Below are 27,780 nucleotides of genomic sequence, written 5' to 3' on the forward strand. Positions count from 1 at the left end.
ACTTAACAAAATGTACGAGAGACAACAGTTGCATGGTTTAAAACAGTGTTTAATTGAAATTAGTGGGGCATTGGAAAACATAGTAATATAAATCAGGATTATTTGCTCGACTTATTATATGTCAAGGCTCATACTGATTAATTGTTAGAGATTACATCGTGGATTTGTGGTGTAGATTCCCAAAGAAGGTAATTGCCATTGGGGTCAGTTGGCACTTTGAAAGATAACTGTATTGATATCTGTGGAGATGGAAGACTGAGGATTACAAAAGACATTATTCGCATTGATTGGTAGGGATCGGGAAAGGAACATAGTGTTCATTAAAGTAAAGGTTAAGTAGGTGGTATGGGCCACGTGTTTTGACAGAATTATCAGACATTTAGTGCATTTTAACTTTCTCCGTGATAGATGTAAAACCATGGTTAGCAGAACCGTTGTCTCCTGCACAGCCCAACTACTGCTTAAGTGAAGTGAATTGGAAAGGAACACTGAGGAATATGGTTATAGATGTCAAGAGGATGTAGACAGGCTGGTGGAATGGGTGGGCACATGTCAGGCGAGAAGCGAGGGGTGATATATTTTGCTGGTAAGAATGGCAGTATGTGCTGAAAGGTACAATTTTAATGGGAATGTAAGAGGAGAGAGACTGAGTGCTTTGTGCATGAACTTTAGGATACATATATCAAAGCAGTTAATAAAACATGGGATGCTGCGCTTTATAAATAGAGCCTTAAGAGTACGAAAACTAAGCAGCTACATTAAATGCATATAAAACATTAATTCATCCCCAGTATTGTGCTCAACTCTGAACAGCAGATTTTAGGGCGAAAATAAAAATGCTGGAAATCCTCAGCTGGTCTGGCAGTATCTGAGGAGGGAAGAAACTATCAGGTCGATGATCCTCCACCAGACCCATTCCAGCATTTTCTGCTTTTATTTCAGATTTTGAGGTTGGCTAAGGATGGCAGATTTCCTTGTGTTTCTATGACAATCAATGGTCATCGCTACCGAGGCTAGCTTTATATTCCAAATTCATTGACCAATTAAATTTAAATTCCACCAGCTGCCATGGTGGGATTTGAACCCATGTCCTTGGAGAATTAGCCTGCAGACCTCTGGATTTACTAGTCCAGTGACTCTGCCACTATGAAAAAGTTACACCGGGTTGAATAAACTGTAAGTGGGTTTTTAAGCAGCATACCAAGAAGGCATACTCCAGAAGGTGGCTCACCACCACCTACCCAAGGCCAACTAGGGATTAACAATAAATACTGGGCCTAACCAGTCACGTCCACATCCCATAAATGAATTTACAATAAAACAAGTTCACAATTACTGCTAAACAGCTTTACTGGCCGTGGAAAAATAATTTTATATTTGTGGACTGTCAAATTTCTCCATTATGAAAAGATTCATATTTTTTAAAGATTTTTTTCTAATGATATTTCAATGTCCATCTTAATCCCATTTCATATCCCAATCATTTATGTCACTGTGTAAAATGTTAATTAATAAGTGAAAAATTCAGGGTCTTAGGATGGGAATAGAGGGATACGGACCCCAGAAGTGCAGAAGATTTTAGTTTAGACGGGCAGCATGGTCGGCACAGACTTGGAGGGCCAAAGGGCCTGTTCCTGTGCTGTACTTTTCTTTGTTCTTTGTTCCCAGATAACAAAGACACCTATGTCAGACTCCAATTTATCGGCTACAGCTCGAGGAATGAGATAGAGAATCTGGTGAACTGGTGCGACGACAATAATCCCTCAAAGTCAACAAAACGAAGGAGATTGTCATCGACTTCAGGAAGCGTAGTGGAGAACATGCCCCTGTCTACATCAATGGGAACAAAGTAGAAAGGGTCGAAAGCTTCAAGCTGGTGTACAGATCGCCAACAGCCTATCCTGGTCCCCCCCCCATGCCGACACTATAGTTAAGAAAGCCCACCAACAACTCTACTTTCTCAGAAGACTAAGGAAATTTGGCATGTCAGCTATGACCCTCACCAACTTCTACAGATGCACCTTAGAAAGCATTCTTTCTGGTTGTATCACAGCTTGGTATGGAGCCTGCTGTGCCCAAGACCACATGAAACTACAAAAGGTCATGAATGTAGCGCAGTCCATCATGCAAACCATCCATTGATTCTATCTATAATTCCCACTGCCTCAGAAAGGCAACCAGCATAATTAAGGACCCCACTCACCCCGGACATACTCTCTTCCACCTTCCCCCGTCAGGAAAAAGATACCAAAGTTTGAGGTCACGAACCAACCGATTCAAGAATGGCTTCTTCTCTGCTGCCATCAGACTTTTGAATGGACCTACCTCATATTAAGTTGATCTTTTCTCTACACCTTGCTATAAGTGTAATATTATATTCTGCAGTCTCTCCTTCCTGCGCTATGTACGGTATGCATTGTTTGTACAACATGCAAGAAATTTGGGCAGCGCGGTAGCATGGTGGTTAGCATAAATGCTTCACAGCTCCAGGGTCCCAGGTTCAATTCCCGGCTGGGTCACTGTCTGTGCGGAGTATGCACGTCCTCCCCGTGTGTGCGTGGGTTTCCTCCGGGTGCTCCGGTTTCCTCCCACAGTCCAAAGATGTGCGGGTTAGGTGGATTGGCCATGCTAAATTGCCCTTAGTGTCCTAACAAAAATAAGGTTAATTGGGGGGGGGGTGGTGGATATGTTGGGTTGAGTAGGGTGATCATTGCTCGGCACAACATCGAGGGCCGAAGGGCCTGTTCTGTGCTGTACTGTTCTTAAAAAAAAAAAACAATACTTTTCACTGTATACTAATACATGTGACAATACTAAATCAAATCAAATTTACTTTCTGGCTTACTGCCTGTGAGAAAACCTCAGTGTGATTGGCTACTTCCCCTACTTGATTACCTCACTGTTGTTGGATGTCAGAGGTCCCCTATAGCCACTGTAAAATGAAGGGAAAAAGATGAAATTCCTGTCAAAATGATTGCTAAATCTCTGTGGGCAACTTTCTTTGAGGTCAGCACCAAGTTCTGCAGGATCACGGAAAGAACAAAGAACAATACAGCACAGGAACAAGCCCTTCAGCCCTCCAAGCTTATACCGGTCATGATACCAATCTTGGTCAAAACCCTCAGCACTATCGTGTGCTGTATCCCTCTATACCAGGGGTGGGCAAACTTTTCCGTGCAAGGGCCACATTCAGAAATTCACAATTTTAAAGGGCCGCATAGTATATTAATTAATAGTCCCGGTTGTAACCAATTAGCGTGCGGCATATACCTCCGCGCTTCCCCCGGCGGCATCCTGCCTTTAGCCCTCTTTTTCTCTACTTTTCAAAAATGGCGCTTCACCCGGTTATGATTCTGGGCGCCTCATATAGAACATAGAACAGTACAGCACAGAACAGGCCCTTCGGCCCTCGATGTTGTGCCGAGCAATGATCACCCTACTCAAGTCAACGTATCCACCCTATACCAGTAACCCAACGCCCCCCCCCCCCCCTTATCCTTATATTTAAAAAAAATTTTAAAAATTATTTTTAAAAAAAAATTTTTTTTTTTTTAATGACTTGATCTTGGTGGGCCGCATAAAGACCTTTGGTAGGCCGCATGCGGCCCGCGGGCCATAGTTTGCCCACCCCTGCTCTATACCCATCCTATCCATGTATTTGTCAAAATGCCCTTTGAAAGCCATTAATCAGCACTTAAATATATGTGTGTATAAATAAATAAATGTGTTATTTATTGAGCAGTAAGATACAATCATAGAGCATCATAGAATTCACAGTGCAGAAGAAGGCCATTCGGCCCATTGAGTCGAATGAGATGTATGGTGTGATGGTGGAAACATGAGCAGTTTTTCAAGAGGGGGAGGTGAGAAGGAGTGGGGTGAATAGAATTTTATTCTGTTCCATAACTGTCTCATTAGTAACAGTTTGTAAATGTAATTAATGAAGCATGTCTTTGTGAAGTAAACTACTCTTTATCCCTAATCTGATTTGTGGAAAACAACAATGTTTTAAAGCGATTTGTTTTCTGCATTGTTGCAATGTACATTTTGATGAATTTGTTGTAGCAATCTCAAATGTTTTGCTTTGCAGTTCATTATAATGTAAATTCAAAATGCCAAACCAATTCCTACTTAGCCTGCTTTAGGCCACAATCTATCATGTTATACTTTCCATTTCTATATTGCAGTGTATCAGTAATCCTGAGAGACAATTTCAATAATCTTCATGCTGTACTCCGATATAAATTCCCTGACTAGCCTTTCTATCACCGCTGGTCATTCCACACAGCATTGACAATTTTTTTTGTTGTCTACACCTTGTATTATTCCTTGTTGATCCAACCTCTCTCACAGAAAATTTCACCAAAGTCAACAATTAATTTTACTGAACAGCTGGTTGGATTAAATAATATATTGAGCAGGATTCTCCGACAGGAAACTATGTTCTCCCGCCAGAGTAAATCACACTCAATTTGTGCTCAAGATGGGAGTGCAAATCAGGAAGTTAGTCCCAATACTTTGCTGGGCCAATTTATGCATGGCGAGGAGTGCGAGGGATTCCCAAGGGATTCACGCTAACGGGCTTCCATTTTGAGTGGGCGACCGAGAGGCGTGGTCCGGTGGCTGAGCACCACTCCCCCCGCAGTGCAATTTGCCCCCCCCCCCCGCCCCCCCCCCCCGGCCACAGCACAGGAATAACTCAACTCCCCCCAATTCGAAAGACCTTGTAAGGGTGTGCTCCCAGAAAGGGTGCGCACCAGCGACCCCCATCCACCCCATAAGAGCGACCCCTGCTTGGAAGCTCTCCAGAGGAGAGATCCCTGCTTTGACTTTGCAGTACCTAGCTGTGAAACTAACACTTGACTCTCTTTGATGTAGTCCAGGGCTGCCAATCATAGTTTTACGTTACTTTAAAAAAATGTTTTTTAGAGTACCCAATTATTTTTTCCCCCAATTATGGGGCAATTTAGCATGGCCAATCCACCTAACCTGTACCTCTTTGGGTTGTGGGGGTGAAACCCACACAGACATGAAGAGAACATGCAAACTCCACACGGACAGTGACCCGGGGCCGGGATTCGAACCCGGGTCCTCAGCGCCGCAGTCCCAGTGCTATCCACCGCGCCACATGCCACCCTTTTTTGAGTTTCTTAACATTGCCATTAGTTTCACAGCTGGGTTCTTCAAAGCCTCTTGATGGTGAAGGCAGATGAATTAAACAATGCAGAGAGCTGGGTATGTGTGGAAGCTGTCAATCACAGACTAGGGAAAGCAGTTTAACAGAGGGATGAATTAAAGGCTTGCACACCTGGTTTTCTCTTTCCGGGAATTGACAAGTGGTGCTTTCTGGGTGGCACGGTAGCACAGTGGTCAGCACTTCACAGGGTCTGGGGTGGATTCCAGGTGGATTCCCACCTAAGGTCACTGTCTGTGGAGTCTGCACGTTCTCCGCGTGTCTGCGTGGGTTTGCTCCGGGTCATCCGGTTTCTCCCACAAATCCCGTAAAACGTGGGGCGCAATTCTCTTCCCCCCCACGCCAGGTGGGAGAATCGCTGGGGCTCTGGGCGAGTCGTGCCACGCCGCTCCGGCACCCGCACTCGATTCTTCCCCCCCCCCCCCCCCCCAAACCGACATGGCGAGATTTCCGGCTGGCCGCTCGGAGAATCGCTGCTCGTTTGTAATGGGCGAGCAGCGATTCTCCGGCCCGAATGGGCCGAACTTCCTGCCCAATATGATAGGTTCCCGCAGGCGCCATCCACACCTGGTCGCTGCCGGGGGGGGGGGGGGGGGGGGGGGGTGGATCCAGCCCCGGGGGGGGGGCTCAAAATGGGCCTGGCCCGTAATCGGTGCCCACCAATTGGTGGGCCGGCCTCTCTGAAGGAGGACCTCCTTTCCACTGCCGGCCTCTCTGAAGGTGGACCTCCTTTCCACTGCCGGCCTCTCTGAAGGAGGACCTCCTTTCCTCTGCTGCCCCGCAAGATAAATCTGACATTTCTTATGGGGTGCCCGCGGGGAGGACAGCACTGGCTGCGTAATTTACGCAGCGCCGCTTTTACGCGGCACCAAGGCCCAGCGCGCATAAATGACGCGGTGCCGCTCCTAGCCCCCCGGGGGTGGGAGAATAGGGGCGATAAACAACCTCCGACGCCGGAGTTTTCATTCTGGCGTCGGGACTTAGTCTCCCGATGGGAGAATCTCGCCCATGCTGTTTGATGTTTTGGGCACTCTGAATTCTCTCTGTGTACCTGAATGGGTGCCGGAATGTGGCGACGAGGTGATTTTCACAGTAACTTCATTGCAGTGTTAATGTAAGCCTACTTGTGACAATAAAGATTATTATTCCTCTGCCTGAGCTAGCAGGTGTATTGCACAGGTGAGTTTTAAAGCAGTGAATGTTTTCACTGTCTCTGTCTAAACTGCTCTCTAGCTTCCAGACAGGGGTCTCTCTTCTGGGGCCCTTCCAGACAGGGGTCTCTCTTCTGGGTCCCTTCCAGGCATGGGCCTCTCTTATGGGGGTCTCTGGTGCTAGTCTCTCTAATTGGGGGGGCCTATGGTGGGGAGGGGGCAGTAGGGGGGTATGGTGGATGGTCGGGTCTTGCATTGTGGGGGAAGGGTGGCCTTTCGATGGAGGGCCCACTGCGAGGTCCACCATGTCAGCGTCACGTTTGGCAAGATCTGCACCAATTGTTGCCCATGTGATTCCTGGCCCAGAGGACCGGATAATCACGTGGGCCCGGTTAACCCATTTGTATCTTCCTCCTCTCGCGAGGCACGAACCTTGAGCCCGCATCAGTGGGGGAACCAGAGCTTCGGAACAGGATCGGCGCCGGGGGCTGATCCTCTTTTCTGCCTGAGGCAGGATTCTCCAGCAAGGGTAGCAGGGTTCCCGATGTGGTGGCGAATCCAGTCCATTAAATCTTATTGCCTTCTCTTTCTGCAGTGTCCTCTCTGCTGTAGCAGAATTTGCTGCTTTGCTGACCAAATGTGCATCGGCACTGTCATTGTAACTCCTTGAAAGAGTAGCAAAATGTTCCATTTACATTTTCCCTCCCTCTGTGTGCAAACGGTCATACCATAAGCCATACATCCCTGAACCAGAAAGGAAACTTATCCAGTAAGGAATGTTGTGGGTTGAACAAGGCCAAAGTTCAAGGCAGTTCTGCCTGGAAGATTGAATTGTGCTTTCCCAGAAAGGGTGCAAACCCACAGTTGTTCGCCAGGCAGCCTGGACATATCTGAATGCGTGAGGAGAAACAGAACAGGAAGCAAATGAAACATACAAATCACATGCTCCCCGATGACTCGGCTGGGTGAGTGGCTGAAACCCCAAATCAGAAAATCCGGACGTTCAATCCCTAATCTGTGCCGTTAGCCAATCTCACACAGGGCATTGAAAGTTTGCCTCTGGATTAGAATAGGAAGATTCTACTAGGGATTCTATTCGCATTTCACCTGATCGCTAGCAACTAGTACTTAGATTGTGTATTTATGTACACCCTATGTTTTTTTTTCATGCTTTTCAATACTTTTCACTGTACCTCGGTACACATGACAATAAATCAAATCCATCAATAATAAGTGACTTTGGCTGGACAGTGGGGAGGCAGTGGCAAAATGTTACTATCACCGGACTAGTAATCCAGAGACCCAGAGTCATGCTCTGGGGACCCAGGTTCAAATCCCACCTAGGCAGGTGGTGACATTTGAATTCAACAAAAAAATCTGTAATTAAAAGTTTAAAAGGTGACCATGAAACCATTGTCGATTGTTGTAAAAACCCATTTGGTTCACTGATGTGCTTTAGGGAAGTATATAAAAGTAGTAATTCTATTGTAATACAATTAATCTTGTGTTTATCTGTAGACAAACAGGTTTGTTGGTTCTGGGTAAAGAAGGGAACCCAGAATTTCAAACGATGAAGTCAACGTTGGTTGAAAATAAGATTCCGATGGAGAGTTTGACATCTGAAGAATTTTCAAGGAGGTTTCCAGTTGTGAACCTTCCGGAAGAAGAATCTGCCATTCTTGACAAATCAGCTGGAATCTTGTACGCTGATCGAGCTTTAAAGGCCCTTCAGGTAACATCTGGTACCTTCTTTCATGGATTGTCACACCGGCTAAAAATCATTTCCAATGTTTGAAAATAGTGGAAACTAGGATAGTCAGAGTCCCAATTCCTGTTGTAGTCATACATTTCAACAACTGATTCGACACTACCTCTGTCAAGTGTATTCATTTTGTGTGTTTTGTTGTAGAATGGTAGACCATTCCCCCCTTTTAGTGCCTTCTGGGTCCTCACACAGTTCATGGGATTACTGTAATGCACTATGCAGCACCAGAAGGATCTTGGATTTTTTACCTTGTTGATGGTGAGTGATTTGAGTCAGTGTATGGGTTCTACGGTTGACCTCGGCTTGCCTCGCCTTGGGATGGCGAACAAAAGGTCACGGCCTTCATTTCTGGTTAACACTCGTTGTGCTTTGCATGTTTCGATATTGAGTAACGGCTGCACAAAGTTTCAAGTGTCATGATCGTGAGAAGAAACTTGGATCTTTCGCAATCCAAGGGTGTCCAAAAGTGCTTCACAGCTGATAAACGTACTTTTTGAATGGTGATCAATGTTGTAAAGTAGGAAAGGTGTCCCATTTGCACACAGCAAGATCCCATGACCTGCAATCGGACTGAAAACCTGATTATCTGTTTTTTAACTTTGGTTGAGGGATAAATGTTGGACAGGACACAGAAGAGAAACTCCTGCGCTCCAAATAGTATCATGGAATCTTTTATATTCATCACTTCCGAAAGGCACCCACAACCCGAGTAGAACAAGGCCAGCAAACACATGGGGGAAATTACCACCTGGAGGTAATCATTCAGACTCGGAAATATATCACTGTGGCTGGTCAAAATCCTGGAACTCCCTCCCAATAGCACTGTGTACCTGCATCACATGGACTGCAATGGTTGAAGATGGTATCCAACCACCACCTTGTGAAGGGCAACTAGGGGTGGGAAATAAATGCTGACCATGCCAAGAAAAATTAAACAACTTGCTATCACTGTCTCGGCTCTTCCTTTTTCTTCTTTTCCCAATTAAGGGGCAATTTAGCACGGCCAATCCACCTAACCAGCACATCTTTGGGTTGTGGGGGTGAAACCCATGCAGACACGGGGAGAATATGCAAACTCCACACGGACAGTGACCCAGGGCCGGGATTCGACCTGAGTCCTCAGCGGCGCAGTGCCAGTGCTAACCACTGTGCCGCATGCCGCCCTGCCTCTGCTCTTCCTTCACAAAAATGTATTTAATGAAACTCCTGCTTAAACAAAGAAAGATAAAAGTGACCCAGGCAGCATGGTGGCACAGTGGTTAGCACTGCTGCTTCACAGTACCAGGGATCCAGGTTTGAGTCTGACCCTTGTGACTGTTTGGAGTTTGTACATTCTCCCTGTGTCTGCATGAGTTTCCTCCGGTTACTCCGGTGTCCTCCCACTGTCCCACATGGTAGATAGACCATGCTAAATTGCCCCTTAGTGTCCAAAGATGTACCGGTTAGGTTACGGGCAAAAGGGGAGGGGAGCTGATCTGGGTAGGGTGATCTTTCGGATGACTGATACAGACTTGACAGGCCAAAAGGCCTCCTTCTGCACTGTAAGAATTCGATGTATGTTCTATGATAACGACATAAGTAAAGGACAGAGAATAAAATCAGTGTTCTAAAATAATTAATGATCAGCGGTAAGCATAGGAGGCTCAATTATCCAATCATGCATTCTCACCTGATTTTTAGTGTGAGGACTCTATTTCTGAGGGTTAGTTGTATTAACATACTCCAGGTTAGCTCTCTGTGATTCCCTTTGTTGGATATGCAAACTAATACAGGCACAAAGGTGTCAGTCATAGGTAGCAACCCTTGAGATGCCTGAATGGACTAGAGCAGTAGGTTTCCAAAGCCTGGAATAATTTACAAAGATTCCTTAGTTTTCCTTTAGCTAGCAAACCCAAGAGGAAATGTCAGGATATTCAGCAATATCGCTGCTAACAGTCATGGAATCAGAGTATGAAGTGGTGCCAATTTCATGAACTCTGTGGTGCCACAGCAGTATCTGAAACACTTGCACTAACTGAAATGTGAAGCAATCAAGGAATACTTAATGTGCAAGTGGCAGGAGATCATTACAATATTGTCTGTTCGCTTTTTTGGCTTAACACTTGCGGAAAGTCCTCTTTGTAGCATATGTTGAAGTTATTGTTCGACGTTTTGAATCACCTCCAGCTTAGGAAACGTAATTTGGGAAGCAATAGATCCAAACTGTGCTTCCGACAGGCTATCTCCACGTTGAGCCTTTTTCCTCTTTATCTTCTGATATATGAATGTACCCATAAACTTTGTTTGGGACAATGGGTATTTCAGAAAGTGCGGGGGAGTGGGAGAGAAAGAGTATCAAATGGAACCATTTGATAAAAACTTTGTGAAAGTTATTCACAAACAAAAAATAGAATAAAAGCCCCAAGGAAGCAATGGAGTATTCACTTTTGAAAATAGGAGAAAGCTAAGAGAACTACTGCTTTTGGCTTTTTAAAAAAAAGTGTGTTCATTTCTTTAACAGAGTAACAGTTAATTGATCCCATCTCGCGTTCTTTTATTTAGTTCCTTTGTTCATTTTTGTTTGTGTTTAACGCCATCATTTTCAACTCTGATTAGAGCTCAATTACATTGAGACAGGGACCAGAGTAGGAATGGGAGAAAGGGTATATAGCATACGGTCGCACAGCGGTTAGCACTGTCGCTTCACAGCGCCAAGGTCCCGGGTTTGATTGCCACTTTGGTCACTGTCTGTTTGGAGTCTGCTCGTTCTCCCTGTGTCTGCGGGGGTTTCCTCCGGATGCTCCAGTTTCCTTCCATAAGTTCTGAAAGACGTGCTATTAGGTGAATTGGACATTCTGAATTCTCCCTCTGTGTACCCGAACAGGCACCTTTAATGTGGTGACTGGGGGATTTTCACAGTAACTTCATTGCAGCGTCAATGTAAGCCTACTTGTGACAATAATAAAGATTATTTATTTATAATTTATTTATAAACTACTTAAATCTACATCTACCTCACTTCAGCAGTAATAATGGGCAGCATTCTCCCCTACCCGGCGGGGCGGGGGGTCCCGCATGCGCGCTGGGGGATTCTCTTCTGCCTCCGCCACGGTGGAGGCCATGGCGGCGGCGGAAGAGAAAGAGTGCCCCCACGGCACTGGCCCGCCCGCCGATCGGTAGGCCCTGATCGCGGGCCTGGCCACCGTGGGGGCACCCCCCGGGGTCCGATCGCGCCCCCCCCCCCCCCCCAGGACCCCGGGGGCCCACTCGCGCCTCCGATCCCGCCGCCACCAGAGGTGGTTCAAACCTCGGCGGTGGGAGAGGCCTCCCAGCGGCAGGACTTCGGCCCATCGCGGGCTGGAGAATCGCCGCAGGGGGCTCGACGTGGTGGCGGAGAATTTCTGCCACGGCGGGGGCGGGATTTTCGGCGGCCCCGGACGATTCTCCGACCCTGCGTGGGGTCGGAGAATTTCGCCCAATATCTGGATAATAGCCTCTTGCGTTTCAGATTTGCCTGGGCTATTGGACAGTTTCCTCACCCAATTTGATGGATTCATTAGCTATTTTTATTAGTCGTCCCCAAAGCAGAATTCTTATGCTTTAGCTAAACAGGCACTACCCTGACATTGTCTGAACAGCAGCTGATTGAAATTAATCTATAGTAAACTTACTCAGGTGGTGGTTCAATATTAGGACAGCGGTGTGGAAATAACTACTTTCTACAGAAGTGTATGCTCATGAATTCATTTAGATACTTAAGACTTGGTTATTAACGTGGGTATCTGAGCATGAAAGTCTGCAAAGAGCCTATTTTGTACTCACCGAGGTCATTGTACAACTCTTGCATTTTAAAACTCTCCTCGGGGGCCCAAATTTCCTTTCAGCAGAAAGCGTGCAAATGAATCGTCCTCACTGACTTCTTCCTGACATGATCGGATGGTTTTTGGGCTGCGGGACCAGAATGAGTGTGGGGCGCATTCGCCGACCCAGGTCTTCGCTCCTGGACCTGGATCAGCTGTCTGGGAGAGGAAGCTCAGGCAGCCAAAAGTAGCTGTCTGACCCCATTGCAATGCTAACCAGCAATCGGGTAAATCACAGCGAGTGGGGTTCGGGGGTGAATAGGGTGGGGGAATGGTCAGGAGGGACAGTCATCATGGGCCCTATTACTTCTACTGTTTCTGGACCCTTTATTTCCCTCGTCCCATTTTGACCCTCTCAATCATGCAGGATATTTTTTAACCTTTCAGGATTCCAACAGTCAATTCACCAAACATGATAGTGCCCTTTGTTGGCATCTGGTTAAAAATATTGTCCAATATATATGCAGGAAGTGTCATTAATATTAAGAGAAGCAACAATATAATGCAGTGTCTATTTGATTGCACCCTATTGGTGATCTCACCACGACAATTAAACAAACCAGAAACTGCAAATTTTACTTCAACATCATCGTGCAATATTGTTAATTTGACAGGAAAATATTGTATTATTTATTAAAACATTGTGCAGGCGATGACACTGATTTCAGTGACTGCCTTGGTCCACATTAATATTTTCTGCACATTGCGCAATATGGACACAGTGAGAGCAAATTCATATTTGAGGAAAAGATTCAATACTTGTAACCCAGATAAACTACACAAGGGCTGGAATTTTTTGGCCGTTCACACTGGGGATGCAGCCGGCCAATGGCAAGTCACCTCTGCACGACTGGCTTCGGGTAAAATCCCACCCAAGGTCTTGTCAATTCTGTAGGAGAAGACTTTAATCTGTGAATGATATTATTGAATATAATCATTTCATATAAGGGGTGTAATTGGATTCTATTTTATCAGTAACCTCATTGGGTAAAAAGATCAAATGACTCCTGAGCAACAAAGTGAAATGATTTGAATAACCAATGTCTTCGGTGTCAGTGAGATGCATTGGAGCTCTCCGGTGTCTTTGTACAACGTAATCGCAAAGAGGCCAGAAGGCAATGGCCAAATGGTTCACAATTGTATCTGTGTTTTCTTCATCAGCAAGTGGGGAGGCGATGGTGTAGTGGTATTGCTGCTGGACTAGTAATCCAGAGACCCAGGATAATGATCTGGGACCCAGGTTCGAATCCCACCACAGCAGGTGGTGGAATTTAAACTCAATAAAATATCTGGAATTAAAAGTTTAATGGTGACCATGAAACCATTGTTGACTGTTGTAAAAACTAACGTCCTTGAGGGAAGCATTTCTGCCATCTTTACCTCATCTGGCTTATATGTGACTCCAGATGCACAGCAATGTCTCTTAAAAAATGCCACTCAGCTAGGGGGGGGGGGCTTTGCCCCCGACGATGTCTCGGGCGCTGATCGCCCTGATTCTTAAGCGGGACAAGGATCCCCAGCAGTGTGGGTCGTACAGGCCGATCTCACTCTTGAATGTGGACGCCAAGCTGTTGGCAAAGATCTTAGCCACGAGGATAGAGGACTGTGTGCCGCAGGTTATCCACGAGGATCAAACGGGGTTTGTGAGGTGGAGGCAGCTGAACACTAACATACGGAGGCTCTTGAATGTTATAATGATGCCAGCGGTAGAAGGGGAGGCAGAGATAGTGGTGGCACTGGACACGGAGAAGGCCTTTGATAGGGTTGAGTGGGGGTACTTGTGGGAGGTGCTGGAAAGGTTCGGGTTTGGGGAGGGGTTTTTCAGTTGGGTGAGGCTGTTATATGAGGCACCGATGACGAGCGTGGCCACGAATAGGAGGAGGTCGGAGTATTTTTGGTTGCGCTGGCAATTGAACCCCTGGCTATGACGCTGAGGGAGTCGAGGAACTGGAGGGGGCTGGTGCGGGGTGGGGAAGAGCACCGAGTGTCGCTCTATGCGGATGACCTATTGTTGTATATGGTGGACCCGGTGGGGGGAATGCCAGAGGTGATGAGGATTCTCCGGGAATTTGGGGACTTTTCGGGGTACAAGCTCAACTTTGGGAAGAGCGAGCTGTTTGTGGTACACCCGGGGGACCAGGAGGGGGGGATTGGTAGGCTCCCATTGAAAAGGGCAGAGAGGAGCTTTAGGTACTTGGGGGGTTCAGGTGGCCAGGAGCTGGGGGGCCCTGCATAAACTTAACCTTACAAGGCTGGTGGTGCAAATAGAGGAGGAGTTTAAGAGGTGGGGCATGTTGCCGCTGTCTCTGGCGGGTAGGGTGCAGTCAGTCAAGATGACGGTGCTTCCGAGATTTCTGTTCCTGTTTCAGTGCCTCTCCATCCTTATCCCGAAGGCCTTTTTCAGACGGGTTAACAGGAGCATTACGGGGTTTGTGTGGGCACATGGGACCCCGAGGGTGAGGAGGGTGTTCTTGGAGCGGGGCAGGGATAGGGGGGGGGGTCTGCCGCTGCCCAACCTCTGTGGGTACTATTGGGCTGCCAATGCAGCGATGGTGCATAAGTGGGTGATGGAGGGGGAGGGGGCAGCATGGAAGAGGATGGAGATGGCATCCTGTGTGGGCACGAGCCTGGAGACGCTGGTGACGGCGCCGCTGCCGTTCCAACGAGGTGGTGGTGGCTACCCTCAAATTTTGGGGGCAATGGAGGCGGCACAGGGGGGAGGTGAGGGCCTCGATGGGATCCCCGATACAGGGGAACCACCGGTTTGTTCCGGGGAGAATTGATGGCGGATTCCTGAGTTGGCACAGGGCAGGTATCAGGAGGTTGAGGGACCTGTTTGTAGATGGGAAATTTGCGAGCCTGGGTGAGCTGGAGAGGAAGTTCGGGCTCCCCCCGGGGAACGCCTTTCGGTACATGCAGGTGAGGGCGTTTGTCAGGCGGCAGGTGGCGGGGTTCCCCCTGCTGCCGCCGCGTGGGGTCCAGGACAGGGTGCTCTCGGGGGTGTGGGTTGGGGAGGGGAGGATCTCGGCGGCATACCAAGTGATGCAGGAGGTAGGCGAGGCCTCGGTGGAGGAGCTGAAGAGTAAATGGGAGGAGGAGCTGGGTGAGGAGATTGAGGAGGGGACGTGGGCGGACGCCCTGGGGAGGGTGAACTCCTCTTCTTGTGCGAGGCTTGGCCTCATACAGTTTAAGATGCTACACAGGGCTCACATGACCAGGACAAGGATGAGTCGGTTCTTTGGGAGTGAGGACAGGTGTATTAGGTGCTCAGGGAGCCCAGCAAATCATGCCCATATGTTCTGGGCATGTCCAGCATTGGGGGAATTTTGGAAGGGCGTGGCAGGGACGTTGTTGAGGGTGGTAGGATCCAGCGTCAATCCGGGCTGGGGGCTCGCAGTATTTGGGGTTGCGGAGGAGCCGGGAGTGCAGAGGCGAAAGAGGCCGGTATTCTGGCCTTTGTGTCCCTGGTAGCCCGGCGAAGGATTCTTCAGTGGAAGGACGCAAGGCCCCCAAGCGTGGAGGCCTGGGTCAACGACATGGCAGGGTTTCTCAAGCTAGAGAAGGTGTAATTTGCCCTAAGGGGGTCAGTGCAGGGGTTTTTCAGGAGGTGGCAGCCATTCCTGGACTTCCTGGCAGAACGATAGAAACAGGCCAGCAGCAGCAGCAGCATCCGGGGGGGGGGGGGGGGGGGGGGCGATGTTTTGTTGTTTTGTGCTAAAGGGACGGGCATAGTTGTTCTGTGCCAATGTCGGGCATTAATTCATTTCCTCTTCTGTGTATACGCGGGGGGGGGGGGGGGGGGGGGGGGGGGGTTCTGTCCTGTTTGTTGAAGGGACGGGCAGATGTTTTGGGGGAATGATGGGTGTTCGTTTATCTCTTCCGCGTTCTTTCTGTTCTTTCTGTTCTTTGTAAAAAAAATTTTTAAATCTGTCTGTTTGTTGTTGATATTATGCAAAAATTTGAATAAAAATTGTTTTTTTTTAAATGCCACTCAGCTCGAGGACAATGCGGGAAGGGTAACAAACGCTGGCCTTGCCTGTGACGTCCATATCCCATGAAAGAATTTTTAAAAGTCGAAATAGTAATTTATTTAATTATGTAGTACAAAACCTTAAAAGGACCCTGCTTTTTAGCACTATCTGCACCTCCCTCTCTTGGGCTTTGGGACTAGGAGTAGCATTCCTGTTTTCCCACTTTGGTCATAGTTCGTCTCCCTGCACAACTTTCCAGGTTAAGATGCGAAAGGGTCAAATTCTGAGCATATACAAACATAAGTATCGTCACCTGCACATTTTAAACTATAAATGATAATCCTTTGACCAATAACATGGGGAATGTCGTGCAGCATCTATGTGTTGGTTATAATGGGCACTCGGTGGTATTGACTCCATCAGAAACTGACAGTTTTAATACCTATTAATTGAGGTATTTTACGGTATCTATCAATACAAATGAAAACTGTACTCCTTGTATTAATAAATTGGATATGTGGATCGGTTGAAGAGAACTGAGCAATAATGATACAACCCCAAAGTTCAGATAATGTACTCTTGCCCCTAAACTCCTACTTAGTCTTGATATTGATTGGAGAATCAAAGGGAAAATTTGGCAGGTCTGTTGCGAGTCCTGGAAGGTCATTTTGGTCTAAAGTGAAAACAGAAAATGTTAGAATAGGATGGCACAGAGTGCGATACACTAACCTCCCCCACCCTGCTACCAGTCCAAAGTTATAGAAGTCAGTCCAAAGTTACTCCCAGCTTCCAACAGACCCTAGAATGTGTCCCAGCTGAATTCTGAATGGCGGCCAACAATCTTTTCCCCTGCCGTGTGGAGCAGCTGCTATTTCCTGTTTCTCTTTCTGGGACCTCCTCTCTCTATCTGGGGTCTCTCAGTCAGTAAGCCTGCAAGCATTAAGGGCAGCTGTGCCTCTCTTTGTTTCAGATATTAAATCTGACAATTGAAAAAGATTTGAAAAAGACTTGAGCTGGGTCCCCGGTCCTCATGGCATTGGCCTATCTCTGGGCAAAACCAGTAGGAGATCATATGCCATTTTACCTTGAATTAAAACAGACAGTTTAAAACATAACCATTTTATAACCTCACATTGGTAATAATGGTGCAAAAGAGAGCAAACTGATTTTTGAAAGTGGTGTATAATTCAGCCCTGTGTTCATTTAAAATATTGTCACGTTTAGAAAGCTTAAAAGGTAAGAATTAAATAGTAATTTATTGGAGGTTAATGTTTATCTATTGCGCTTTAATTTGTTGGCAACTATATTTTAATTAATAGTTCAGAGTTGCTGAGAAACTAAAATGTCATTTCTATCAACATTTTAATGCAGAACATAGATTTCCACATCGGATTCTGCAAGTGAGTAAATTAGTAATGTGTTTATTTTTAAATTGGTCAAGTAGAGTTACAAGACTCTTTATTGTTTATATAAAATTAGAGAGTAACCTCAGTACAGGGTATTGATTTATTCACCGTCAATGCACTGTTTTGTTCATAGGGTTAGTAAAAATTTTGACAATGATTGATTTTCTCCTGTTTATTCGACATTTTCATTAGGATTGCTCATTCTTCTGAAAGGACACTGATTGACTGACCTTTGCACAGCCAGGCTACACCGTTCTTGAGCATAATAAAGATCAGCCACCACATATTAGTGCTGCTTCTTGGAAACCATTAAAGGACATAATAATAATAATCTTTATTATTATCAGAAGTAGGTTTACATTAACATTGCAATGAAGTTACTGTGAAAATCCCCTAGTCGCCACACTCCAGCTCCTGTTCGGGTACACAAATGGAGAATTCAGAATGCCCATTTAATCTAACAAGCACATCTTTTGGGACTTGTGGGAGGAAACCGGAGCACCGGAGGAATCCTTCAACTGTCCAACATATTTTGTTTCTGAAAAAAAGTTGGTTGAAGTTAGACGAACATGTACGAACAAAGTAAACCATTTGGCCCTTCAAGCCTGCTCCACCATCCCATAAGATTGTGGCTGATCTGTTGGTTCACCATTCCCATCTAACTCTGCCTGCTCTGATGATGTGCCAGTCGTGATCATGACCAATGGATTCACCACACTGGGAGCCTGTTCAATTTCCTCCACCTGCAGGCCAGATCAATAGCCAACCCACCCTTTGTCATTGAGCTACAGAATGCAGATGATGCTTGCGTTTGCATGCACTTGAAGCTCCAAGCCATCGCTAACAGCTTCACTGAGGCATACGAGAGTATGGGCCTTACACTAAACATCGGTAAGACAAAGGACCTCTGTGAACCTGCCTCTGCCATACAGCACTGCCCCACGATGAGGCCTTGGACAACATGGACCATTTTCAATACCTTGAGAGCTTACTGTCAACAAAGGCAGACAATGGTGTTCAACCCTGCGTTCAGTGTGCCAGCACAGCCTTTGGTCGACTGAGGAAGTGTCTTTGAAGACCAGGACCTCAGTCCCAGCACCAAGCTCATGGTCTACAGGGCAATAATGATACCTGCCATCCAATGTGGCTCAGAGATGTGGACTATACACAGCAGGCACCTCACAACCCTGGCAAAATGCCCCCAGCGCTGCATGTGCAGAATCCTGAATATCCATTGGTAGGATAGGCGTACTAATGTCAGTGTTCTTGTTCACATCAACATCCACAACATTGGTCACTTGTCTATCAGCTCTGCTGGGTGGTACAGATCGAAGACGGGACATGGGCTGATGCCCTGGAGAGGGTTAATTCTTCCTCCTCATGTGCGCGGCTTAGCCTCATCCAATTCAAGGTGCTGCACCGGGCCCACATGTCCGGGTCTAGTAGGTTCTTTGGGGGTGAAGACAGGTATGTCAAGTGTTCGGGGAGTCCAGCGAACCATGCCCATATGTTCTGGGCATGCCCAGCACTGGAGGAGTTCTGGAAGGGGGTGGCGAGGACGGTGTCGAGGGTGGTGGGATCCAGGGTCAAGCCAGGATGGGGACTCGCGATTTTTGGGGTTGGGGTGGAGCCGGGAGTGCAGGAGGCGAAAGAGGCCGGTGTGCTGGCCTTTGCGTCCCTAGTAGCCCGGTGAAGGATCTTGCTACAATGGAAGGATGCGAGGCCCCCAAGCGTGGAGACGTGGATCAATGACATGGCGGGTTTCATTAAGCTAGAGAGGGTCAAATTCGCCCTGAGAGGGTCGGTACAAGGGTTCTTTAGGCGGTGGCAACCTTTCCTCGACTTTCTGGCTCAACGATAGGGTACTGGGACAGCAGCAGCAGCAACCCGGGGGGGAGGGGGAGGAAAAGGGGGGGGAGAGGAAAAGGGGGGGGGGAGAGGAAAAGGGGGGGGGGAGAGGAAAAGGGGGGAGGGGGAGAGGAAAAGGGGGGAGGGGGAGAGGAAAAGGGGGGGGAGGGGAAAAGGGGGGGGGGAGAGGAAAAGGGGGGGGAGAGGAAAAGGGGGGGGGAGAGGAAAAGGGGGGGGGGAGAGGAAAAGGGGGGGGGAGAGGAAAAGGGGGGGGGGAAGAGGGAAAGGGGGGGGGAGAGGGAAAGGGGGGGGACGATGACTATGTTTGTTTATTTAATTTTAATTTGTTTTTAAGTTCACTTGTTCATTGGGGTGGGGGGGGGATGTGATACATGCGTTGATACGGTCTGGGGGGTGTTACAGTTATTATGGGGTTATTTTGTTGCATTTCATTGTTTGTTATATTTTCTGTAAAAAAAATTCCAATAAAAATAATTTAAAAAAAAAAAAATCTCTGCTGGGTGGCCTTCCAATGGCAGCCATGGTCTGACTGGGCGCACACAAGATGACCCCTCCATGGAGGTGTTAGTTTTGGCCCTTTCTGTCCATTTGAGGGGTGATCTTTGTGGATAAAGTTTGAAGTGAGAGGAGGGTGGTGGTTTCTCTCCCACATTGGAATGTCGGCAGGGTATCAGACCCAGAATAAGTTGGTGAGAGCAGGGGTAGCTCAGGGGTTGGAGGACAGTCGTGGCACAGCACCATTGGAAAAAATGGCAGAGGGGGAAGGGTCATCACCGTCTGACACACTGGAGCAGTTGATGGAGTTCATTAAAGGGAATTATGGCAACAGCGAAAGGAGATGCAGAGAGACTGGTCGAGAGCAATTGAGGGAGCAGGAGGCCCTCACCAGTGGACTTTGGATCATGTGGAGAAGTGCTTAGAATCGCAAGGTGCAATGATCCAAGAGGTGGAAAGGGCGGTGTTGGACCATAGTGACCGGATTGTTTCATTGGAGGCAGAGATGGCGATGCTTTGGGAAGCCTGCAAGGTGCTGCGTGCAAGGATGGACGGCCAGGAGAATTGGTCCAGGCGACAAAATGTGCGAATCTTGGGTTTGCCGGAGGAAGTAGAGGGAACGAGTGCCATGGGCTGCATTGCCAGGATGTTTTAGAAGTTGGTGGAGGAGAGGATCTTCGATGAGGTCCCAAAGGTGGATCATGTCCATCAATCCTTGAGACAGAGGCCAAGGGCAGGGGAGCTGCCTCAGGCAGTAATTGTGCACAAATTCCAGGACAAGGAAAAGATTCTGAGGTGGGCTAAGGCAACTCGTGATTGTAACTGGGAGGGGAATCTGATCCGATCTATCAAGACATTGGCCAAGTGATGGGTGGGGTTCAAAAAGGCCAAAACAGCCCTTTTTCGAAGCAAGATTCGGTTTGGGGTGCTGTACCCAGCCAAACTTTAGCCGATTTTTAAGGGTAGGGAACATTACTTTTTGACTCTGGAAGAGGCGAATTAGATGTTAGGGGAGGGCTACTGTTTGGACTTTTGTATTGTTTACAACTTATTATGTTCATTTTTTGTGTTTGTAATTGTTATGTGGTATACGTTGTCAAAAAAGCTGCTGACTCTGGGTGTGTGTGGGGGGGGGGTAGATTGGGGATATCTATAGGTGATTGTGGGGGAAAAAGAAGGCACTTGTGGAAGGGATTAAGCGGAAGTGGGGGGAAGAATTGGGGATCGAGCTGGGGTGGGGGGCCTGGAGTGAAATAATCGGGTCAACTCAACCTCTTATGCGAGGATGAGCCTTATAGAAGGTGGTACATAGGGTCTACCCAACACGGAGCCGAATGAATGGATTTTTCCCGGGAGTGGAGGATGTATGGGAGGGGGACAGCTTTTCACGTTCATATGTTTTTGGGGCGTACAAATCTGGAGGATTCCTGGGAGACGGTTTTTGAGACTCTGTCGGGTGTAGTGAGGGGTGGTCAGGATGACGCCGTGTGTTTTGGTGGCAATTTTTGGGATGTCGGAGTTGAAGGGAGCTGATGATGTGGCCTTTGCCTCTGATTGCCCGGTGGTGAAATTTACAGAATTGGAGGTCGGTGGTGTTGCTAAGGGTCACGGAACGGTTGGGGGATCTGTACGAATTCTTAAGACTGGAAAAAATTAAATTTGCCCTTAGGGAGTCGGTGTGGTATTCTTCGTGTTGCTTATACTCAGGATTGATTTATAGCGTACACAAAAACCATAAAAAGTGAAGTCAAATAAACAAAGTTACTATTTAGTATACAGTTTGCTCATTATTCCTAAAGCAAGCAATGTTATAACTAAACCTACAATCTACACTATACTAACACTTGTCTCATGCACACAATCTTAAATTGTTCTCTGCTCCTAGTCTCTCTAACCTTCTCTGTACTCTCCACACTCCCAGAAGCCTGAGAGGCATTTGGTTTTATAGGTCTGCTCCCCAGCTCCATCTGGTGGTAGAATACAATAGTACATGAATTTGTAATGTGCCAGACAGTACGCATAATATCACAGTCAGAAGAGAGATTTTACAGGCAGTGGAGGCCTTTTCAGTCCGTGTTTTGAGGACTTACTTATTGCCAGTGGGGAGGGAGGCGTTTGGGGGAATTTAGGGGTGAAAAAGGAGGAAAATTGACAAACTGTGTGCGCTATTGAGGCGCTATTTGCCGGATATATTGATTGTGTTTGGATTAAAATATATATTTTAAAAAGAAGCTCTGCTGGGCGAACCGCATTGTTCACATGCCTGACAGGACTCCCAAAACAAGAGCTCTCTTTGGAGCTTCGACACAGCAAGCGAGCCCCAGGAGGGCCGAGGAAACACTTCAAGGACACTCTCAAAGTCTCCTTGAAAAAGTGCAACATCCCCACCGACATCTGGGAATTCCTGGCTCAAGGCCGCCCAAAGTGGAGGAAAAGCATCTGGGAAGGAGCTGAACACTTTGAGTTTCATCTCCGAGAGCAGGAGTTTGGACAACCTACATTCAATCCTCCGTTAATGCAGCCCCGAGGAGTTACATCATGACTCTCCTAATTTGCCTGTTTCCTGAGAGCGACATGGGCTATTTTCCTGAGGTCAAAAACGAGAGAGAGAGACAGACAGAGTGGGAAGCAGGGGTGAAGGGTGTTGATGAGATTGGAGTCTACCTCCCTACACTTCATTTTATTCCACCACTTGTTGAATCAGGACGTGTTGTATTCCAAACAATCAGCGAACGTGAACTCAGAAAAAAACATTACACTCAACTATTAAAATGTACCAGTCTGTGGAGTCTAACCAGCCAGTAATTGATGTCCATGCTGCTGCCTTTAATGCAGAGTAATAAAAGAACACAACACCATTGCGGCAATGCCAACCACAATTAAAGTGCCTCCATTAAGCTGCCTCGGTGTGGCTTCTGCTGGATGTTGGGGCTGGATGTCTGAACCACTGGGCGGAATTTACCAACCAACCCGCCGCTGCATGTCTCTCGGTGGTGGAAGCGGCCCGCCAGAGGGATTTACTGGTCTTTACTGATTTCCCGTTGACTGCACCCCTCATCGCCGGGAAACCCACGCGCCGTCGAGGGACCAGAATACCCTGCCGGTATGTCCAGCTGGTAAATCCCACCCACTGTTATGTGCAATATGCAGTAGGTGGGGAGGTTGCTACCCAGACTGAATCTTGCATCGCAGAGAGTGCCAGTTGATCTCCTGTGGCGTTGCTCACAGAGTTAAGGTCAAGTGCAGTCAGTCTTCAGAGCCAGTCTGGTTATCATACAAATCATAGAATTTACAGTGCAGAAGGAGGCCTTTTGGCCCATCGGGTCTGCATCAGCCCTTGGAAAGAGCACTCTACTTAAGCTTAAGCCCACGCCTCCACCCTATCCCCATAACCACACCTAACCTTTTGGACAGTCGGACAATTTAGCATGGCCAATCCATCTAACCCGCACGTTTTTGGACTTTGGCGGAGGAGAATGTGGTGGTAGCACGGGGAGCGAGAACACTCCTCAGCAGGAGGAGGGAGAAGCAAGAAAACATGTGGCACAAGGATTTGCCAGATCCTCAACAGGATATTGGTGCCTTTGAGTAGGCCTCGTTTGTTACATTTAGGTTCAGCTCCGTCCTTTTTCTTCCTGTGCAGATCTTGTGGATTGTAGAGGGCACAGACATCAATATGTAAAGCTGCAGTTGTACATGTTAACAGCTGAATGTTCCTGGCATTAGCGGCTAACACTTCATCATTGGCAGTGGTGGTTGGAGGGGAGGGGTGACTACCAATTCTAACAGTGAATAGTGGACCCATTCATACTTCGATGTGATAGAGCTTAGCTTTTTATAAACATATTAAAAAATATCCCTGAGACTAGACTTAAACCTGAATTATGCACTGCGTTTAAAGATCAATCATACCTATTTCTCTTTTGAATCTTCCACTGCTCAAGCAAGATTTTGTAAAGTTAAGTGTGGACAAAATGTATTAATAGATAGGATGCCTTTAACTAATTCTGTTCCAGTGGGATAATAGGTCAAAGAGATACAGGTCAGAGAAACCGGTCAGCAGATAACTGGAATTGAGAAAAGTTTAATCATTTAAAATAGGAGATAGATATTCAGAGCAAGGGTGAAAAATAGATCTCTCCTGCTCCTTTTGATATTTGTAAATATATTTTCTGGATCACAGAGAAATAATTACCAGAAATAATGGCGTGTTCTACATGGCTTCACAAGGCAAAATTAAATATTTTGCAGGATTTGTTCCGGAGATTTGGAGGAACTATTTGCGACGGTGAAAAAGTTGTTGATATACAGCCTGGATCTCTGGTTACCGTGACAACCACTGCAAGAATTTACAGAGCAAAAAATCTGGTGATTACTGCTGGACCTTGGACAAATAAATTATTGAACCAGCTGAGTCTACAACTTCCTCTGAAGGTACAGAGTATTTAATAAATCTCACTCAATCAGCTTGCAGTAACATCATCCTACTATGGTGCTCAGTATAAAGTGACCTCCTAGTACATCAATCCAATCAAAGCTGCATTAGAGTAATGTGTTCCAGGAATTTGGTTTGGACATAATAGACACTGACAGTGCTGAACTCTTGGTGATCAATGGGGGAATTATCAGTCAATAAACTTTGCAGTGATTGCTGTGATCATTAATACAGTACCCCCCCACACACACACACACTAATAATGGAACCCTGGCTGGTTCTCGTTATCTATTCCCCCACCCTACCACCCCTCAAGCCGTACCCTGAGCCCTCATCATTGCACAGGTTCCATGTTTAGTATACAATCTGCACCATTTGGCACCACTGGGATAGGCAACTGATCGCGCTGCTGCTGTTTCAAAAATAGTCGCCCTCATATGAGCAGTTCACTATTGTGCGCCACCCTGCCTTTTGTGGCTTGCAAGCAAGCGGTGTTGTCTAAACCAATCTGTTGGTCTCCTCGATGTTTGGAAGGCACTGCTTTATTGCCAGTTGTGATGTTTTAAGTCCTTTGAAGCATTTTACTAAATTAAAAGCACCAGATGGGAGCAAGTTGGCGATGATTGTCATAATATACATCTATGTATATAATGGAGTGCAGCCAGGCAGTGATTGACACACAGGATGACCAGTAAGCACACAGAACAGAGCGGCCAATCACCAGACAAGACACGACCACTATAAAGCCAGAGGGCACCAGGTTTCCCGCTCTCTCGGGACCCAGCCTCTGAGACAGTCAGAGCTCGTGAACTAGCCAGTGCCAACACCATGCGGTAGCTAGTAAGTCTGGTCAGGCTAGTACCAGGTCTCCAGTCAAGTCAGCATAGTGTCAACCCACAGTTGAACATGTATAATAGTTAAGACGTTAAATAAAATCATGTTGCATCTTATCAAGTGTTGGAGGACTGTCTCTCGCTACACTGCATCAAGTGCAGTCCACATCGACCCAGCCTGCCTAACACATCAATGATGATATTGGGTCCAACAAAATTACCTGGAAAATTAGGCCTATGAGAATAAATGGGAGTAGGAGGGAAGAGAGAGCAACATAACCTGGGGAGGGTGGATGTGATGGAGAAAGAGAGAGAATGACAGAGTGGAGAAGGGAGAGAGAAAAACAACCTGGAGATGGTTTGGTGAGGACGCAAGAGAGATGGAGAGAGAAAACGGCACCGAATGGGGGAAAGAGAGAGCGGTACAATCTGAGGAAGAATGAACTAGGGAGCGAGACACACAAACTGGGGAGGGAGAGTTCATGCTGGGCTACTGTATGACGTGGTTTATTGCAGGAGTCGGGCAGATGTGCTTTTAAAAATGTAATCTTTCATGGGATGTGGTGCCTACACCAAAGCTTGCATTTGTTGCCCATCAGTATTTGCCCTGGAACTGAGTGGCTTGTGAGGCCTTGTCAGAAGGCAGCAAAGAGTTAACCTCATTGCTGTGGGTCTGGAGTCACATGTAGGCCAGACCGGGTAAGGATGGCAGATTTCCTTCTCTGAAGGACATTAGTGAACCAGATGGGTTGTTGCAACAAACCATGACTGTTTCATGGTCACCATTACTGAGACTGGCTTTTTTGACTTCCAGATGTTATTAACTAAATTTAAATTCTTACCAGCTGCCATGGTGGGATTTGAACTCATGACCACCAGAGCATGAACCTGAATGACTGGTCCAGTAACATTATGCTACCTCACCATTTCCTCTGTGTGGTTGAGGACAGAGCCTCACCTCCCCTGATGCTGGGCTTTAGTCATGGGGCATGGAAATCAGAGCAGTATCATGTGATTACAAACCATGTATTCCAATGTCACATGATCAAATTCCCAGGAATATGTCAAACCAGAGTTGGCAATCCCAGCCAGATGCATGCAAACCTATTGCCATGCTTATGAGTTTCCAGAGCAAAAACATACAGCTTGCACATGCCTGGCTTTCCAAATGGGTGATTCGCTCCATTTCCCCAAATCCAGAGAGGTTGAAAAGAACAAAGGGGGGTCGAGGTTTATAAATTAGCATTCCTACCAAAGAGTTTTGCATGGCTGGCAAGAGGATCAGAAATAGTGGATGCAAAGTTTATCACCCATAAAATTGAACAGAGTAACTTGTTCCGAGAGAGTGGGACTCTATGGTCAGATTCCCTTTGATGCTATTGGAATGCGCTGCTCTGCATGACGAGAGTGTCAATATATAAAATCTAACCCCAGACCTCAGGGACTCGACAAGCATGCAAAGGGCTGGAGTTTGACCAGCAAAAATGGTAGAGTTGGCCGATTCTAAGGAAAGGTCATTGACCTGAAGCGTAAATTCTGTTTTAACCTCTCCAGAAGTGCTGGCAGAACTGTTGAGTACTTCAAGCGTTTTATGTTATTTTTTCATCTCAAAGTGCAGTCTTCATTTTATCTCAAATTTACTTATGTCCTCACTCCAAAACCTTATAAAAAAAAAAGAACAACAGCCACATAATTGTGAATGCGGCAATCTGTACAATGATCTTCAATTTCAGGTGCAGACAAAACGTAATCCCAAGACTTCACACAAACAAAATTCTTTCCAATTACTTAACAAATCTCCAACGTGTCTTGATATATTAACTGACAATGTACAGCTTCTTTCAAGAGTTGCTGAAAGTCAAACGTTTTTTCTAACATTTTGACGCCATGAGGAGTCACCTTCTCGAAATAAAAGTGTGAATGAGAAGGTGACTGCAAGCCCATTGGCTCATCCTGACATCACAATTATGACTCAAGCTTCATAATTGCAATTCATGATATTATTTTTTATTTAAAATAAATTTAGAGTGCCCAATTATTTTTTTTTCCAATTAAGGACCGATTTAGCGTGGCCAATCCACCTACCCTGCAGGTCTTCCAGTTGTGGGAGTGAGACCCAGGCAGACATGAGGAGAATGTGCAAACTCCACACGGACAATGACCCAGGGGCGGGATCAAACCCGGGTCCTCAGCGCCGTGAGGCAGCAGTGCCAACCACTGCGCCACCCTGCTGCCTGCAATTCATATCATGAGCTTATTGCCTTATAAACATTCCTATAGGTGTCCTATTTTCATAACGTTCGCTGAATGAATGAAAACCGAGAACACCAGATAACGCACCAGGCCGGGCAGCATCTGTGGAGAGAGAATCAGGATTAACATTTCAGATCGAGGACCTTGTCATCAGAACCCTAAATGAAGAGTTTTCCTCCATTTTCCTTTGGTATTTTGTTTACGTAATCATCTTTTTTTGATGTTTTTCTTTTCAGTATGCGAAGCAATATCCTTTCTGGAAACAAATGTACTGCCAAAAGGCGGTGGTCGTTTTTTTTATTATGAATAAGAGGGTGGCAGTAATAACTTCTATTTTCCGTCATCAATTTTCATCTTCTGGAGAGGTTGAGCCTTTATTGTGGTTTTCCAGCCCCTTAGTGCATTGCAAACCTTTCCACAATGCTCCTTAGCCTCAACATCCCCACACATATCCTCCAGAATACTAGCTAGTGGTCATTGGGTGTTCTGGCTGATGTTCTGCCTTCTAATCTAGGTCACCAAAGACCATAAATAAAACCATCACAAAACGGACATTCAGCCTTGGGCCT

At 46.6% G+C, this 27,780-nt stretch overlaps 1 protein-coding gene across 1 annotated transcript in view; it reads left to right on the forward strand.

Annotated features, from left to right (window-relative positions):
* pipox (pipecolic acid oxidase) overlaps window positions 1–27,780 on the forward strand; it is a 124,811-nt gene that overhangs the window by 64,656 nt on the left and 32,375 nt on the right. Inside the window, exons 4-5 of the mRNA XM_038814279.1 lie at window positions 7,864–8,077; window positions 23,942–24,124. Coding sequence (XP_038670207.1) covers window positions 7,864–8,077; window positions 23,942–24,124 — 397 coding nt within the window. The remainder of the gene's footprint in view (window positions 1–7,863; window positions 8,078–23,941; window positions 24,125–27,780) is intronic.

Source organism: Scyliorhinus canicula, chromosome 12 (genome assembly GCF_902713615.1).
Source record: "Scyliorhinus canicula chromosome 12, sScyCan1.1, whole genome shotgun sequence".
NCBI classification, from domain to species: Eukaryota; Metazoa; Chordata; class Chondrichthyes; order Carcharhiniformes; family Scyliorhinidae; genus Scyliorhinus; species Scyliorhinus canicula.